The sequence below is a fragment of the Myotis nattereri genome (assembly GCF_964212035.1).
Source record: "Myotis nattereri genome assembly, chromosome: 7".
NCBI lineage: Eukaryota > Metazoa > Chordata > Mammalia > Chiroptera > Vespertilionidae > Myotis > Myotis nattereri.
This window is the reverse complement of record NC_138082.1, coordinates 17,000,710-17,019,090: the sequence shown is the minus strand read 5'-3', so window position 1 is coordinate 17,019,090 and position 18,381 is coordinate 17,000,710. Positions and strand designations below refer to the sequence as shown.

At 35.1% G+C, this 18,381-nt stretch overlaps 1 protein-coding gene across 1 annotated transcript in view; it reads left to right on the top strand.

Moving 5' to 3' along the window:
- ERBB4 (erb-b2 receptor tyrosine kinase 4) overlaps positions 1-18,381 on the top strand; it is a 925,368-nt gene that overhangs the window by 689,458 nt on the left and 217,529 nt on the right. The window contains exons 16-17 of the mRNA XM_081095735.1: positions 657-701; positions 822-896. Of these exons, the coding sequence (XP_080951861.1) occupies positions 657-701; positions 822-896 (120 nt within the window). The remainder of the gene's footprint in view (positions 1-656; positions 702-821; positions 897-18,381) is intronic.

Genomic DNA, 18,381 nt, shown 5'->3' with positions numbered 1-18,381 from the left:
AAAAAAGAGTGTCAAGATAAACGGTAATATGGTGAAGCCAGTTAATTTGCTTTTTAAATGAATTCATGTTTAAAGATAAGTATGTTATAAAGACAGTCACAGCCAAGGAATGGAATAATGTGATTATGTAAAATATCTATGAGACTAGCATTAAAGAATGTTAACTCACTTTCTGCCAAAGTCAATCTTTAATGAGTATTAAGCATCAGGTTATTATATGATATTCAATAGTATATGTTTCCTTTTTTATTGATTTTGTGTTTACATAAATTGAAGAGCTTTTAGATGAAACTGTATGCATGAAACCAATTATTGCCATGGAAATATCAAGTTATTCATCAAGACATATAATCATGAACGATGCAAATAAGTAGAAAGTATTAGAAATGAGCAATATGCATTTGGAAACTACCCACAAAATACAGCAAAATGTCCTTTTCTGTGGATATATTTCTTTGCATTCTACGTGGGTGGTATTTGCAATTTATTCCTGTGTATCCATGCAGCAATAATCTCCTCATTGCCTTCAAATTCATGGTGTTCCAAAATTGTCTAATAACTATAATTAAGAATTTCACACAATTGGTATTTATCTTATTGATTTTTTTAAGTGACTAATTTTTTCCTTGTATTTTTAAAATTTGGATCTTCTGCAGGTGCATAGGCTCAAGTATTGAAGACTGCATCGGCCTGATGGATAGGTACTTGGTGTGCTTGCTTCCCATGTTCTTCCTGGAGGCTCCATGTGTGAGCACCGGTGCATGTGTGTGCATGTCACTGTGAATGGAGAATGATGTTTTCTGTTCTGTAATTGCCTGCAGGTGTAGCGGTCCCACTAGTCATGACTGCATTTACTACCCTTGGACGGGCCATTCCACTTTACCACAACATGCTAGGTAACATCTACCATGTTTCCATTTTGTCACTCAAATTATCCCAATTACCATGGATGAAAAGTACTAACCAGTTGGGTGAAGTTTATAATATGTTAAATTAGGGAATTAGGAAGACATAAAACACTTTACTTTTCAAGCCACATTTCTTACCTCTTCTCACTTCATTGATTATGACTTCAAATCCAAATTCGTAATATAATTATTCTAAATTTTATACAATCAAACAGAATTAACTAATTTTGAATTAAGTCAGCACTTTTATAAAATAGTTCATTCTCAATTCTGTAGATAATTTTAAAAAGAAATATTTTAAGGGAGGAATTTGTAAAAGTTGATGTATTTTTATAAGATGTTTGTTATTTGATTCACTTTCTGATTTTATATTATTTTGAACTGGTTGGTATAAGCTCTAGATATCAGAATTACCATAGATTAAAGGCAACAAATAAAATATTTTGTGAAAGTAAAAGTCCAAGTGGGATTTAAAAACAAAATGTGTCACTCACACACATACAAAAACCTAAGTATGAATGTAGTTGTTTAATTCAGAATCACTTCAAACTGGAAATTACTCACATGTTCTTCAGTTATGGTATATCCATACACTGTAACTCTACTCAGCAATAGAAAGGATGTAACTGCTGACATACACCAAACATGGGTGGGTCTCAGAAACATTACTCTAAATGAAAGAAGCTGTACTTAAAAGAATACATACTGTATGATTCTATTTATATGGCATTCTGAAAAAGGCAAATTGTAGGACAGAAACTCGACCAGTGTTACCAGAGGCTGGGGCAATGAGGCATCAGGTTGACTACAAAAAGGCATGAGGAAACCTGGGGGTTAATGAAACTGTTCTGCATCCTGATAGCAGTGATGGTTGCACGAATGTATGTGCTTGTCAAAAGTCATAGTCCAGTACATTTAAAAGGATGAATTTTACTGTGTATAATTGACAACTTGATAAATTTGACATTAAATAAAACTCATATGTAGGAAAATAGTAATTTTACAACATTATGTAGAAATATTGTTTGCTTTCTTTATGAAGCATTTATTGTATTTTTTTGGAAGAGAAAAAGCAGTGCTAAATTGTAATTAGCAAAATGAGAGTTTTGGATGACTTAATGATTGTTAATGCAAACCATCGTGTTGAAATATAGCATATGTAGGGTAAAAGTACATCAAGATAAGTGTAAATCCCAGTGAGTTTCTTCAAATGCAACATTGGTGTAACTGTCAGGCAGATCAAGAAGAAACACAATAGTACCAGAACCAGAAACCCTTTTGTGCCCCCATGGCAAGGGTAACTGCTATCCTGAACATTAACACCATAGGTCAGCTTTGCTATTTCTGTACTTTATATGGGGTGTCCCAAAATTCACGCAAGAAGTAATTTTGATAGAAAACACAGGGTTTTAATTAAAAATCATAAATATTTATTGATTCAGAAAGTATACAGTATAGGGTTATGTATGGAATAGCACATCAGGTAAATGGCCTCCATGGCTTTGCTGGCACATACGCAAAGCCGTGGTCTTCATTGGTCTTCATTGTCCCTGCTCCTGGGCCATAATTGGTACTTGGTAATGCTTATCAAATTGAAGGATTGAAATCAAAGGGCAATATATATTAGAATCTGATTCAATAAACCAAGTAAAATTAGGCTTTCATTTTTTGTTGTTGTTAATGCTCACGCAATATTCAAATCTTGAATTCACCCTTTATATAGGGTGAATTTTGGGACACCCTATATAAATTATAGAAGTTGAATCATTGTTTGTACTCTTTACATCAGGCTTCTTTGTCTACATATTATATTTATGAGATCCATTTATGTCATTAAATTTAGTCATAGTGTTTAGATTTATATGGTATTTGCCTTTAAGTATTTTTAAAGCAATCAAATAAGTGCTATGTCAATAGTTTCGTTTTTTAATGAAATAAATAGACAATTAAATTCTAAAAAACAATGTATATGGTAGACTTCGGTGATTTATACAATAGTGGCACTTTGGCACTTGGGCACAATCAAGACTAGTTTGTAACAGTTGTTTAGAACAAGGCCAAAATTATGAAGAAACAAAAGTCAACACACATGAGAGAGAGAAAGAGAGAGGGAGGGAGAGGGACAGGGACAGGGAGAGAGAGAGAGAAAGAGAAAGAAACAGAGAGAGAGAGAGAGAGAGAGAGAGAGAGAGAGAGAGAGAGAATCTTCCACCCCCTGGTCCAAATTAAAGTTTTTTTAAGTCAAGACTTATTTTAGATTGGAATGGACCTATATTCATGAAATAATTTTTCCTCCTTGAGTCTTTGAGTCTCTTTACTGTAACTTTAAATGGTGTTTTCTTTCATATTTGTTTTAATTTTTTTAAAAATAATGATTTAACCATCTAGCTCAGTGATGGCGAACCTTTTGAGCTTGGCGTGCCAGCATTTTGAAAAACCCTAACTTTGTTGCCGTGTCACATATAGAAATTTTTTGATATTTGCAACCATTGTAAAACAAAGACTTATATTTTTGATATTTATTTTATTATTTAAATGCCATTTAACAAAGAAAAATCAATCAAAAAAATGAGTTCGCATGTCACCTCTGACACGTGTATCATAGGTTCGCCATCACTGATCTGGTTAGAGGCAGTATAGTATGGTGATTAAATATGCTATCTTTGGGATCAGACTTTCTGAGGTCAAAGCCAGGCTCTACCATTTTTTAGATGTATGACCTTGGGTAAGTTCCTTAATTTATCTGAGCCTCACTTTCTTCATATATAAAATAGTAATATTAATATAGTTCATAAATTGGTTGTGAAGATTGAATGAGTCCATAGAACAGTGCCTGACTGAGATAAATCACTCAATATGTGTTATTTATTATTTCTCTATAGATCAAGGACTTTTAATGTTGGGGATGGGGAAAACCATTCCCAGGGGAGGAGGGAAGTCGCTCAAAGTAACCCAGGTAGCTTTCATATGTAGCTCTACTCTGATGGTCCTTTGCAGGAAGGGAAGTGATTTCTTTCTCACTGTCATGAGAGCCACAGGTACCAATGGCAGTAGGTCATAGGCAGAGGCATCTACAGAGACTGAGAAAAGTCTAAAACCATAGTGATTGATCAGTTGTGGTTTTCAATGCCATATGAGGTTGTATAGCTCAAAATCATAGTGTACTGTCGACATACAAAACATGAAAACTTTAGAGAATTTTTATGAGTGTATTTGGGTTTATTTACGCCAAACTGGCGACATGTCAGGAAGCAAAACCTCAAATGCTCTGGAGAATGACAGTTTTGCAGTGCCTTCTTTTTCTTTTTCTTTATTGATTAAGGTATTATATATGTGTCCCACTCCCCCCTCGTGCCCTCTTACACATCTGGATTTAAGGAGGGAACATAAGGGAGATTACATGAAGGTGGGAGAAAGCAAGGTACAAGATAGTTAACAAGATTGTGTGTTCCCTTAAGGGTGGTTAAGCCTCCCAGGGGTCTGAAAAAGAGGTTTACTCGGGCATTTCAGTGGTGAGTTACCCTACATACCCAAGCACAATGGACAGGGCTTGCTTAAGGCTAAGATCAAACTTGTATAGGCTTGGGGCATGACCACCCACAACCTGCCCTATTAGGAATTTATGATCAGATCAACCTGTGAGGTTACTTTTGGTCAGAGTTATTACAGAGCCTCATTTTTGTTCAAAATATCTCATTATTGACTTAGTATTTCCAGCATTTAAACAAAAGGGATTTGGTAATCTTTAATCCTATTACTTGCCTGGAATCCCAGGCCATTCTCTATAGTCTCAGATTAATGCACTTAATTCAGATTAGCTTTGACAAAAATACATAGATAATCAAGGCCAGCAACAGAGACTTGATAGTACAGTTCACCTATCATTCCTGTGAAAAATCACGTGTACACCTTTGTGCAGATAAAGAGCCGGGGTTCTTGAACATGAAAGCCTGGGTCCCAGTATTGGCTCTGCCATGTTTGGTATCTGTAAAATGAGATGATAATGGTAATTTTTAAATTGGGAATTTTTAAACCTAGTAAGATTGGTGTAAAGATTACTTGAGATGATGCACAGGATCCATTAACTAGTATATGGACCTTATGACAGTTCAGTCTCTAATTAAAATACTGGAAAAATAAATCTTTTTGAAAATATTATGTGGTTGTGATATATATATATATATATATACATCAGTATGGCATTAATTCAATAGTTTAGTTGCTACAGAATTGACATGTTAAATTTCTCAGGTTTTAAGCATTTCAATTTTCTATGAGACTTTAAATATAATGATTTCAAAGAATTCATAATAGGGGGCCAACTGTTCCTTTTAGAAAACTGTGGATATATTTAATTAATACCTGTCTTAAAATGTAATACTTGGTTTAGACTTAAATTTAAAGCAATGTGACTCTGTTCTTTGATTCCATTGACTTGTCAGAGGCTATTTTATAAGGCAGTTTTGAATTTACAGGAAAGGTTTAGATTGTACACTTTGGAAGAGTGTTTATGACCGTGGGGAATTTTGGTGCAGGTTGAATGAAAAATGAAATTAACAACCTTCCCCATTTCAGGTCTTTATATTGCAGTAAATGCTTGCTGCTCTGAAATGGGGTGGGTATACATTTAATTGAAAGCAGGGGACTAATCAAGTAATATTTCAGGTAATTTACCTTTTTATAAATTCATGATGTTTTTTTTAAGCTTTTGTCTTTATTAATTAAAGTGGATCTTATATATATAGGCAGGACAAAAAAAAATGATAGAAAACAATAACTTTAAGTTTTCTAAACGATGTTGTGACTGGGAGAGTATCCAAATGCCTGGTTTTCTTCTTAGTCAAATAAAAATTTTAGTCACCGGAAATTTCCTGAGCATGTCAATGTGGCTGTTTTCAAATACTGAGTTCATACTCCCTCCTGCCCCTCCATGCTGTATGCTGTTTCTTAAACCAGCAGGAAAAAAGATTGAAGATTTAAATGAAAACAGGTGAAATGTTTCCAACCTTGATTGACTTTCATTTTCTAAGCAGTGTTATTCTTTCCCAAGCTTGCAATTTGTGAATTGGTTATCCACACTCCATTTACTTTCCAGGCTGCTGCTGGCATTTCTTCCAAAAAGATTGGATAGTATAGAATAGAATGTGGCCATTTCTTTACATGTAGCCTCCTAGAATATACTACTTGCAATTAAATAATACTTGATATGTTAGAGCTTCTCCATGCTTTCCTCCTCTGAATTGTATGCCTGAGAAATAGAATTTATATTTGATGTGCTTCTTTGATGTGCTTCCTTTTCCATCAAGAATCTTATGAAGAAACATGTTCAACAAGTTCTTTTTATTATTTTTAGGTGCTATCTATTTTAGCTTGTACAATGCTCTCTTTATATAGATTCTAATAGAACAAAGCATTTAGAAAAAAACCCAAACATTAGATTCTATTCTAATTTAGTATCTTTGTCGAATATATACCCAAAGGTTTTTATAATCTTCATCTCTTATTTCACTGGGGCCTAAATTTATTCATCTCAACAGGCAAAGGCTCTATTGGTAAACTGTTTTTTGTTAGCAATCCAACATTTAAACTAATATTTTTTTTTTAATTCATGACAGAAATTATGAAAACTACTAGGTATATGTTCAAGTATTTTTATCTGGCTTATCAGCTCCAAGTTAATTAATCTAGATGTTTCACAATATGATAGAGGTCACTGAATTCAGCTTAACTCTCTAAATCTCACATGGGCAGGTATTTGAAACGTTTTATATTCCTGTCGCATTTTAATGCGTTTGTCACATTTTTACTTTATGGTAAAGTGGTTATTACCTAAGAGGTCACATAACAGTTTATCTTTTAGCAGCGTGACCCTTGTGTGATATATGAGAGAGACTATGTGATATTCCTGGCACCACTTTCAGGAATGGCATAATCTTTTTCCTTTGTTTGTTTTGGCCTCATAACTTATGTCCAAATCGAATGGCCAAAATGGCCTATAGATGGTTAGCCAAGATGAGTGGCAGTTGTGTTATGATCCCTAACTCCAATAAATAAAAGCACACAGGCTTTTTATTATAAGTCTATCTTCATCCCACCACATTCTGTATATTAAATTTACTTTTGAATTAGAGTTTGCAGAGGTAAAGGAAGGTGTGAGTTTCTTCTTTTCAGCTGTTTTGTGTTCTACACTTTCAGCACTCATAAAATACAAAATTATCAAAGAATTATAAGGCAAGAGTAAAATAACTCAGTTGTTAATTACTCTTCATACAGTTAAAATAGTTACTTTAAATGAAAGTATTTAGTGGCACAAAGTTGTGTAAGTGGTCCTTATAGTGATATCAATGATGAGAGAGAATCATTGATCTGCTGTCTCCTGCACGCCCCCACTGGGGACTGAGCCTGCAACCCAGGTACATGCGCTTGAGTGGAATCAATCCCGGGACCCTTCAGTTTGTGGGCCAATGCTCTATCCACTGAGCAAACCGGACAGGCAGGAGTCCTTTGTTTTATATAACTATATAAAGTAAGGTCGCAATATGCACATTGACTTAACGTGTTCAGTAAGCAGTTACTTGTGAGCAGTAAGCTACAAATAGACAAGTATGAAAAAACTGCCCCAATGTTAACACCAAACTTATGGCCTTTCTATGTATTTATCAGTGTAGTGAGTCTTCCCCAAGAGTGCTCCTAACCTGCTCTGTTCAGTGTGGTGACCATTAGCCATATGTGATCATTGAGCACTTTATCTTGGTTAAAGCAAATTGACAGGTGCTGACATTGTAAAAGGTACTCTGGATTTTGAAGACATAGTATGAAAAAAGGAATACAAAATATCTCATTAAACTTTTATATATCCAAATATTTTTATAATCTTCATCTCTTATTTCATTAGGGCCTAAATTTATTCATGTCATGATGACATGTCAAAATTGTGAATATATTGGGTTAAATAACATTTTATGTTCATGAATTTTATCTTTTTAAAATATATTTACTAGAATATATTAAATAACATACTGGTTTGCATTATGTCTCTGTTAAGTAGCATTGATCTAGAGTGGTCATCATGGAACTTTGAATACTCTTTCTAGTGAAAATATTTTCATTACACACATCTTTGCAATTACAATAAATAGAATTGATGATAGATATTTAAGAGTATGAAATACAAATTTAATGTAAATATAGATTACAATACTTTTTTTTTTTTTTGCTTCCCCACCTTGGAGGGCTCAGATTTTGATTCTAGAATGTCATATCTGGATAGAGAGGTAGTAGGCCTTTTCCCTATGAATGATATTTTGGCAACAGATTTACACACAAGAATGGTGGAGGCAATGCTTTTGCATATTCACAGAAGGGTGTTAATTTTGCATCTTCAATAGGTGACAGATGGAATGAGTCAGACTCAGCCAAGGAAAAATATCGGTTTGCCTAAACTCATTGTCTGTACCTATACATTTATATGTCCACATGGATTTTTCACAAGAGAATACTAAAATATGATAATTTGAGTCTGCTTTTAGAATTTCTGGTTTTGTCTACACTTTAAATTAAAAATTAGTTAAAGATTTAGAATTATATTGTACAGACTCTCTTTAAATTGTGTTTTGTAGCCAATATTTCTATTACAATATTGTTTCAGTTTTTATATGTCATAAAAAAACACTATACAGAAAAATTTCTTAAATATAGGTCAAAGTTTATATATATATATATATATATGTACATATATATATATAGTTATATATATATAGTTATAGTTATATATATTTATATTCATAAAAGAATCAAAATTATTTCCCCATATATCTTAAGCATACATTGTATTAGACCTAAGTACCTTTGTTTTTCATATTTTCTGTATATCTAAAGGAATCTAATTAACTGGGACCCCTTCTGTGATGTGATTACATAAAATCATGTGTACATATTAACTCAAATTGCTCTCTTCATGCTTTTTTCTTATTACCACAGCACATTTCCTAAGTAATCATTCTTTCATAAACATACAATTATTTTTACATACTATGCATGTAGGCAGGAGCTAATTAACAGAGAACACTTTGATTTGCCAAAGAAATTTTAGTGATTTCATTCTCTGCTACCATCCACCTTCAAACCCAAAGTGATATAATTTCATTGTAATTTTACAATAACTCAGTACTAAAGAATGAATAATAAGGGAAGCGAAATACACCTCTAATAAACTCCAAATGCTTGTAGCCATTGCAATTTTTATGGTATTCTGCTACTCTGCTCAGAGTAAAGAATTCCATATGCTTAAGTCATTTATAGAATAATTATAGTTACTTTTAGTAGAGTAAAAATAAACAACAATCCAAAAATCTCTTTCCATAAAAAGTTTACTTGTAGAGGGGGAAAATAAAGTCTTTTTGTAAATGAACAAAGCAAAATCTACACCCAAAGCTACTTTTTTTCTTTGAAATTCTAGATGCCAAATTCTAGAGTTCAGATCCCAGCTTCAGATCCCAGAATGGATAGCTAAATTATTCTAAACCAAGAAATAAAGAACCAGTGGGAAAATCTCAACATTTTTCCAAAACGTTCTCAGATTTAGAAGCTTATTTTCATCATTCTTTAAAAAACATCCTCATATATTTCAGTTGCACTAAATTATTATACTTAATTTTTATGAAAAATATATGAAAATACTCATCACCATTACCATTTTACTAATGGGGAAACAGGTTCAGAGTAATTAAGCAATTTATAATAATCACTTAGCTAGTACTAGAGGCCTGGTGCACGAATTTGTGCACCAGTGGGGTCCCTCTGCCTGGCCTGCGGGATCAGGCCAAAACCAGCTCTCTGACATCCCTCGAGGGGTCCTGGATTGCGAGAGGGCACAGGCCTGGCTGAGGGACCCCACCAGTGCACGATTAGGATCAGGGAGGGATGCGGGAGGTTGGCCAGCTGGGGGGTGGGGGTGGGGGCAAGGGACAGCTCCAAGGTGTGTCCAGCCCATCTCATTCAGTTCCTGATCAGCCGACCTCAGCAGCAAACTAACCTACTGGTGGGAGCATCTGCCCCCTGCTGGTCAGTGCATGTCATAGTGAGCAGTTGAGCAGCCTTAGCATATCATTAGCATATTACGCTTGAATTGGTTGAACGGCTGACCGGACGACTGGACACTTAGCATATTAGGCTTTTATTATATAGGATGTGGCAGAACAAAGATCTGAGTTCAGGTGTGTCTGATTCTAAAGACCACATATTTTTCTTTCTATCAGCCTGGTTCCCAACTAGAAAAACAGTTAAGAGCTATTTCTATGATGAGGATGACTGATTATTTTATAGTCTCCTTAAACAATGTCACCCTTTGTCTTTCTCCTAGCCCTAAAGTTATTTTACCTATTGAGCCTTCCTCCAATGTCTAGTATTTTGCTTGTTTCCACATGACATCTTTTTGTCTAATAATACATCTGGCGATACCTCCCATGATCTAAGCATATACTCCTGTATATTAGAACATAATGTAAATATATATATCCTTAATATTTCCGTGACTAATCTAAAACATTTATGAGTAAATAGGCTCAGTTTTTTATCTTTTCTAAAGTGTCACTCATTTATAAATTCTGGAAAAATGTGGTAAAATTACTGTGTTATGTATGAGAACCACTTCCATAAGACCTGATTCTAACTGATTGTTGATAATTTTACTCTACTGTTCTTACTGTAGGATTTATGAGATGGGGCGAAATTGATTGAGAATAGTAATGAGTTCAGGTGGTAGAGTGTGAATCCTAGATTATGCATCATTTTGTTCTTTGTGTTTGATAAGGTGAAAAGTTATTTATGCTAAGAAATATTCTTCCCATGATTGATGCAATTAAACATTCCATATTCTTTTTTAAGGGAGATACTACAGCAGGTGAACTCAAAGGAACAGAACTGCTGGTCTTAGAATAGGGCACTTGAACTAAAGATTCTGAAGGAGGTAGAGTTACTGGGAATATAAATATTGGCTGTCCCAAAAATGTCTACACACACTTTGAATAATTATAAAGGCAGTGTTTATTAAAATACATTTCATTTTCAAAATTGAGCTATCAGCTGTTATGGTGTGTATAGATTTTTGGGAATACCCTGTATTTGGGATAATGAATTGAAGTGGGTGGCTGAAAGTATTGGAAATGAATAAGTAGGGAATTGGGAAACCAGAAAGTTGAATGGAGATGGAGAGAAGTGGGAAGATGTAACAAATATTTAGAATTTAATATTCATTCCTGAGCTTAACGATTAGCTGTATTTGACATAATTAAGAGAAGAAATGGTTAATAATTACTCCTGGGCTTCTAGCTTTTAAAATCGGATCGATATTGTTAATATTAACTGAGATTTGGCACAATAGGCGGGTACTAAGCTCATTATGAATTGATGTGTTGAATTTGTGGTGATTTTAACAAATCCAAGTGATGTTAAATGGGAATTTTAATATACAGATATGGGTCTTTCTATATGCAGATATGAATTAAAAATGAGTAGGAAATACAGAGAGTCAATTGTTGATGTATTTTGAGAAAATTGCATATGAAGAAAAGGAGACAGGGAAATAGTTGGAGAGTAAATTACATCAAAAGAAAGACATTTGAAAGATGTATGAAATTTGAGTCTCATTTGGAAGATCTTTAGAGTGTGAAAGGTGGGAGATACCGGGGAGAAAAGAGGTCATCAATTGTGATAGTCTCCTAAAAAAACCCAAAAAAACTATATTAGGAGCCAAAGGAAATGTGCAAAGATTAGATTTGGAGATTAGAAAAAAAGCCCATCACCCAGTCATCAGGAGAGAATAAGTAGAGGATACAGAAAGGTGTAGATAGATGAATTGACAAAGGCTGAGGGAGTTTCTTTTGAATGTTCTACATTCTCTCTGAAGTTGTAGATGAAGTTATCTTGCCAAAAGGAAGGAGGGTTTTGGTGTCTCTGCATGTGTTAAAGAGGTGATGGTCTTGAATATTAAATTCCAATAGAAATTGTGCTAATTTTCACATTTAAAATATTCTGTCACTAATTCATAAATCATCAATAATTCTCAATGTGTTACTTTACACATATTGAACTGAAGGTCAACATATTTTATTTTTGCATGGAAAATGACAGGTTATGATTTGCTATCAGTGATTCTGGACTCATTAAATTAGAAGATCATTAAATATTTAATCAGTATCTAACAGCATCCTGAAGGCATTATGAGAAATTAACAGATTTCAATACCTGTAATGATAATTGCAAATGCTGATATATAAGAATGATTCCAAATTACACCATTACTACAAACACCAACAACTGTGTAATTGTGCAGGAACAGAACATTAGTATATCGGGAACTCATACTGAAATATTTTTTCAATATGTTTTTTGGAAATACCCTTAAGTAAGGAATTATGATGAAGAATACCTCACAAATGAAATATCTTTGGCTTCTGATTGTATTGGTGTAACTAAATTTATCCTCAAGCAATGATTACTATCTTAGCAATTAGTGCTATACACCTCCTTTTTAAACCTAAAGCAAGTAAAGGTAGAATTTATCACCCTGACGGGTAAAGCTCAGCAGCCATTATTTAGGTATTTTTTCCCTTTTTTTAAAGATTGTTTTCTTTAATATATTTTAACATAAAATTTAAAATTATAAAAGTAATACGTACTTAGTGTTTTAAACATAGATGCATGTGTTTATATGTTTGTTTTTCTTTCCACCCATATATCTGTATACTAATATATTATACAATAATAAAGGATTTTGTTTATGGAAAAGATATGGAAACATATTCCACACATTATCAGCAACTTTCTTTACTAACTGAATAGTACATTCTGGACAGCCTTCTGGATCACTATAACTTTTTTTTTTTTAAATGTTGCATTTATTTTCTGTTGATGTACTACCAATCCCCTATTGAGAGATTCCTTAGTACGTTTAGATTATTTACTGAATGATCCTATACAAAACAAAGAGATTTTAAAATATTATCTCCTGGATGTCCAAAGCAATTCATACCATTAAATGTGGCCTAATATAAATAATATAACTAACTTCAATAATAGAAAAATAATAGGCAAAAAACATTGAAAAATTAATATTACAGCTAGGATGAGAGTTGGGTTCATGTAGATGTTTTTTGTTTTATTTTGTTTTTACTCTAGTAGTAATAATTTCTTTTGCATACAAATGAAATGGTTTCAAGCAAAGTGTAAAAGTTGTCTTGATATTTTGTCTGAAACTATATTATTTCAATGTTTGAATTGACATAGATTCCATTTTTTTCTTTGTTTACATTATCTGGTGGCTCTAGTTCTGTATTCAGAACATCTTCAGAATCCTAATGCCTTCTAAGCAATCACTTTAGTAAAAAATGTGTTTTTCCCATAATTAGAAATGTGTTTTAATTAAGGATTGGACATTTATTTAAGTTTTTATGAGTTATATTGCTAACCATTTATTATTAAACTAGTTGCCCCATCCACGAAATTCATGCACATTAAAAGGGGATTAATTAGAGGAAATATTTTAATATTGCTATTTGCCCTTTCTCTATAATAGAAGTGTCAGAGATTAAAGAAAATTAGTAAAATGTATATAAAAATCTTTCTCCTGTCAGAGTCTGGGGTGCACCACGGGACCCAGAGTCAAGTCCCCACCCTCCCACGTGCACCTCAAAATCATGCAAGACCCAGACCCAGCCGACCTCCCCACCCCACATTGGGCCAGATCCAGACCATGTCGGTCCCATCTTTTTCAAGCCTTGCCGGGCAGGGGGCGCAGCCTCAGGTCCCCGGCCTGGTGCCAGGTTGGGGGGCACAGCCTCAGGTCCCCCAGCCTGGGCCAGGGCAGGGAGTGTGCCTTGAGGTCCCCCGTAAAACCCTGCTGGGTGGGGGACATGACCTGAGATCTCCTGTCAAGCCCCACCAGGCAGGAGGCATGGCCTGAGGTCCCCTGGCCCAGCACTGGGGTGGGAGGCACACCTTGAGGTCACCCATCAAGCCCTTCCAGGTGGGGGGCATAGCCTGAGATCCCCCAGCCTGGCACCAGGGTGAGGGGTGTGGCCTGAGGTCCCCTGTCAAGCCCCATGGGGGCAGAGAGGGTCACAGCCTCCGGTCCCTGCTGATTGCTCATTAAGGCTCATTATGGGAACTTGGGCTCCACTGTGGGTGCAACCATCTTGTGTTATGGAAACCCCTGCTTCCGCTGTGGGTGTCGCCATCTTTGTGGCAGAGTGATGGTCAATTTGCATATTCCATCTTTATTATATAGGATTACTAGAGGCTTGGTGCATGAAATTCATGCACTCTGGGGTAGGGGGGATCCCTCAGCTCGGATTGCGAGAGGGTGCATGCCAGGCCAAGGGACCCCACTGGTGCACAGTTGGGGCCGGGAGGGATGTGGGAGGTTGGCCAGCTGGGGAGGGACTGCGGGAGGGCACCAGGGCATGGCCAGCCTGCTTGCTCAGTCCCGATCGGGCGGACCGACCCCAGCAGCAAGCTAACCTACTGGTCAGAGTGTCTGCCCCCTAGTGGTCAGTGCACATCATAGTGAGTGGTTGAATGACCTTAGCATATCATTAGCATATTACACTTTGATTGATTGAATGGCCAACCGGATGACCAGACACTTAGCATACTAGGCTTTTATTATATAGGATTTTAAATGTGTTTTTGTGAGTTCATAGTCAACCTCCCCTTAGTATATAAAGCAATCTAGTCTATGTTAAAATTATTACTTAAAGTGAGATGCAATGACCAAAAGTCCCCAAGTTCTCTGTGGAATATTTTAAAAGAGATAGACAGGAACAGCCTCTCTCTCTCTCTCCCTCCCTCTCTCTCTCTCTCTCTCTCTCTCTCTCTCTCTCTCTCTCTCCCCCCCCTCTCTTTCTCTGTCTCTCTTTTTCCTGCAGTTACTTCCAACCTACTATGAAACCAGAAATTAGAAAAATTAGATATTCATGTTAGCCAAGTTAAATGCTAATTAAGAACTCTTTTGTTGTTGTTGTTTGCTTGTTTCTTTTTTATTGGTCTGCTAGTATAATCTTTCCTTGAGGTTCATAAGTTAGGAAAGCATCTTACTACTTTTGAATTTTATCACAATTTGAAAAAAGATAACAATGAGCATGCTGTCCATTACAACATATTTGAATTCTAAAATACAGAAACTACATCATGGAGGAAGCTTTCCAAGCTTCTATTTAGTGGTACTTATAAAAGTATAGGGCACCCTCCCCCACCCTGAAAAAATAAAAGTGTTCAGTCAAGAATGATGGCCAAAACCGGTTTGGCTCAGTAGATAGAGTGTCGGCCTGCGGCCTGAAGGTCCCAGGTTCAATTCCGGTCAAGGGCATGTACCTGGGTTGTGGGCACATCCCCAGTGGGAGATGTGCAGGAGGCAGCTGATCGATGTTTCTCTCTCATCAATGTTTCTAACTCTCTATCACTCGCCCTTCCTCTCTGTAAAAAGTCAATAAAATATATATATATATTTTTTTTAAAAAAAAGAATGATGTAGGTAAAGCCTAATGAAAGACCAGGAGGGTATGAAAATTAAGCAGAAATAATAGATGCACCAGGGTTATTAACTGTTATCTGGAAAGGAATGACCATTGGTTTCATGTATTAGTTTTATAAATCTGATTATCTTGAGATAATTCATCTGGCAGTTTAAATATAAGAAAAGAAGAAAAAGGTGGAAAATCTGGATATAGTTCTTATTTCAGCTAGGACCTTACATGGCTAAAAGTAAAATAAAGCCAGATATTAGTTGGCTTCTATAAACAATTTTCTGTTTTGTTCTTTTAATACAACAAAAGGCTAGAAGTAAGCAAATGCTGCCATTGATTCCTGGATTCTAACACCTGTGCCAGAATTTTCTTATCTTTCTGTTTTGGTAGAAGAAGGCTACTGTAGCTGTAAGGACAGAGTGGGGGGACAAGCTCCATCAGCTGTACCTGTCCTTTCCCAGAATTCCTTTCTCCATCTTTTGCTTTCCTCTCATTGGTCAGAAATGTGTTCACACCAAGATGTAGAGAGACTGGGGAAGTTACTTAGCTTTTTAAAAATTACTAAATTAGAAGGTGTTAGGTAGTAGGTGATTGGGAATGACTGTTGGTTTAGTCAACCAGGGACTTGGACACAGTGTGGTGGGGTGAGAGATCAACTAAACTACAACAGGCAAACAAAATGATAACTGGTTTCAGGATTATGTACAGTGCTTTTATAAGAATATATTACTTTACCAATTAGCATGAAATCAGGAATAAGCAAATATTACACATGTTCAGAGAAGTATTAAATAAATAACTCTTACCATTGTAAATATCTTTCATTACAGATATTTAAAATGGTGCTTTTAAGTTTAAAAATAGGTAGGAAGTTCAGAAACTGTTGATGTAAATATGTGCTTTTAAGGGTTTATTTAAGATAAACAGTATGTAAATAATTATTGAAGAAAACTATTCATTTGGTTATTTATTTATGTAACAATTATTTAGTACTTCTTTTCATGAGACAATAACTTTGCCTTCAAAGAAATATAAAGATATCTGTGATGACGCCACCACTTTAAAGGACTTATATTTGTACTTTAAAAAATAGAAACACCATTATTTTACACTTTAGCACTGAATATGTAAATATAGTTATTTCTCTCTCTAAAGTTATTTGAAATTTAAACATAATTCATGAAAATAAAACCCTTAAAATGACAACTTTATTCTAGAACTTTTAGTTGAGCTAAATTAAACTAGAAATCAGCAGATGCCATGAGATATGTTAGAGGTAAATTATATAGATTTGAAAAATTTTTTCCCTCAAAGGAATAGATTTTACCTAAATAAAAAGAGGAAAGGATTAATAAGAGGCAAGTATTTGATTATATGTTTATACATTTTGGGCTAGCTTTAATAGATGTAGCATGTGGAAGAAAACAGAAAGATAAAATTGCCCTTTACCAAAATAGGAGAGCTTAGAGAGGAGCAGGCAATACTTTTGGGGAAGAGAGGGAGTGTTAGAATTAAAGATTATTTAGAATTAATAAAGATGATATATACTAGTAAATATCTGAGTAGAGACATCAAGAAGGCACCTGAATATGAATTCAGAAGACAGGTCTGGACAGAAGCTACATATCTGCTTATCGTTACATAAAGAGTTGGGTGATGTCATATCTAGAGAGAAAATGTAAGTAGAGGAGATAAATGCAATGATGAAGTCCTGGCAACTCCCAGCTTTAAAGGTCACGGAGATTAGGAGAAAGCTGCAAAAAGGACTGTAAAGGACTGACCAGGTAGAGGAGAAGCTTGCAGGGAGTGCTCTGATGGAACGTCTAAGGAAGACACCGTTTTGAGAAAGGGAAAGTAGTCACTCTTACGAAATGTTACTACCTGATTGGTTAAGATTATGTCTAAGATGCCCTGGCTGGGTGGCTCAAGGTGGTTGGAGCATCGTCCTGTGAACCAGAAGATTACAGGTTTCATTCCTGGTTAGGGCACATACCTGGGTTTCCGGTTTGTTCCATGGCTGGGGATGTAGACAACTAATAAATCTCTCTCTCTCTCTCTCTCTCTCTCTCTCTCTCTCTCTCTCTCTCTCTCTCTTTCTCTCTCTCTCTCTCTCTTTCTCTCTCTCTCTCTCTCTCTTTCTCTCTCTCTCTCTCTCTCTCTCTCTCTCTCTCTCTCTCTCTCTCTCTCTCTCAATCAATGAAAGCATATCCTCTGGTGAGGATTAAAAAACAAAATAGTATGTCCAAGAAACGACTGTTAATTTGACAGACAATAAGGAAACCACTGGTGACTTTGACAAGAGCTGGTGTAGTGGAGAAACAGAAATTAAAAATGTAATAGGAGTTAATTCAAGAATCAAGAGAGTGGAAGTGAAGTGAGCAATTACAGACAACTATTAGAAGATAAATGCAAAGGAGATATTTTGCTATTTTCACTGTTGTTCCAAATACCAAAATATCTCGTCAAATAGAGTAATTGCATTTTCTTAAACAAATTACTAGCCAAAATATCCCATTTGCTATTTGATTTATTTAGTGATAATTATTGAGAATCTTAGAGAATGTTATTAAGAGGTATAGAGCAATAAAAAGTTGGAAATAATGGTCACTAACCTCATAGTGTTTATAATTTACCTGGAAATAAAGAACTCATGGAGAATAATTGCAAATAACTAAATCAACATTAGTCTGAGAGTATATAAGAGAGAACCAGAGTGCTAGGGAGAGATATTCATGTAATATGATAGCAAAGTGTAATGAGTTGGGTCTCAGCGATGGCAATAAAATTGAGGCTGTTTATTAGCCTTTAGTAGTTTATATCTGGAATATAAGGTTGTTCCTATGAAAACTACTAAATCATAAAAAAATAAAATAAAAAGGGAAGCAGCCTTTTATAGAATAGATATGTTTATCTTTTTAAATTAAAGAACGTTCTTTATAAATTTTAGTATT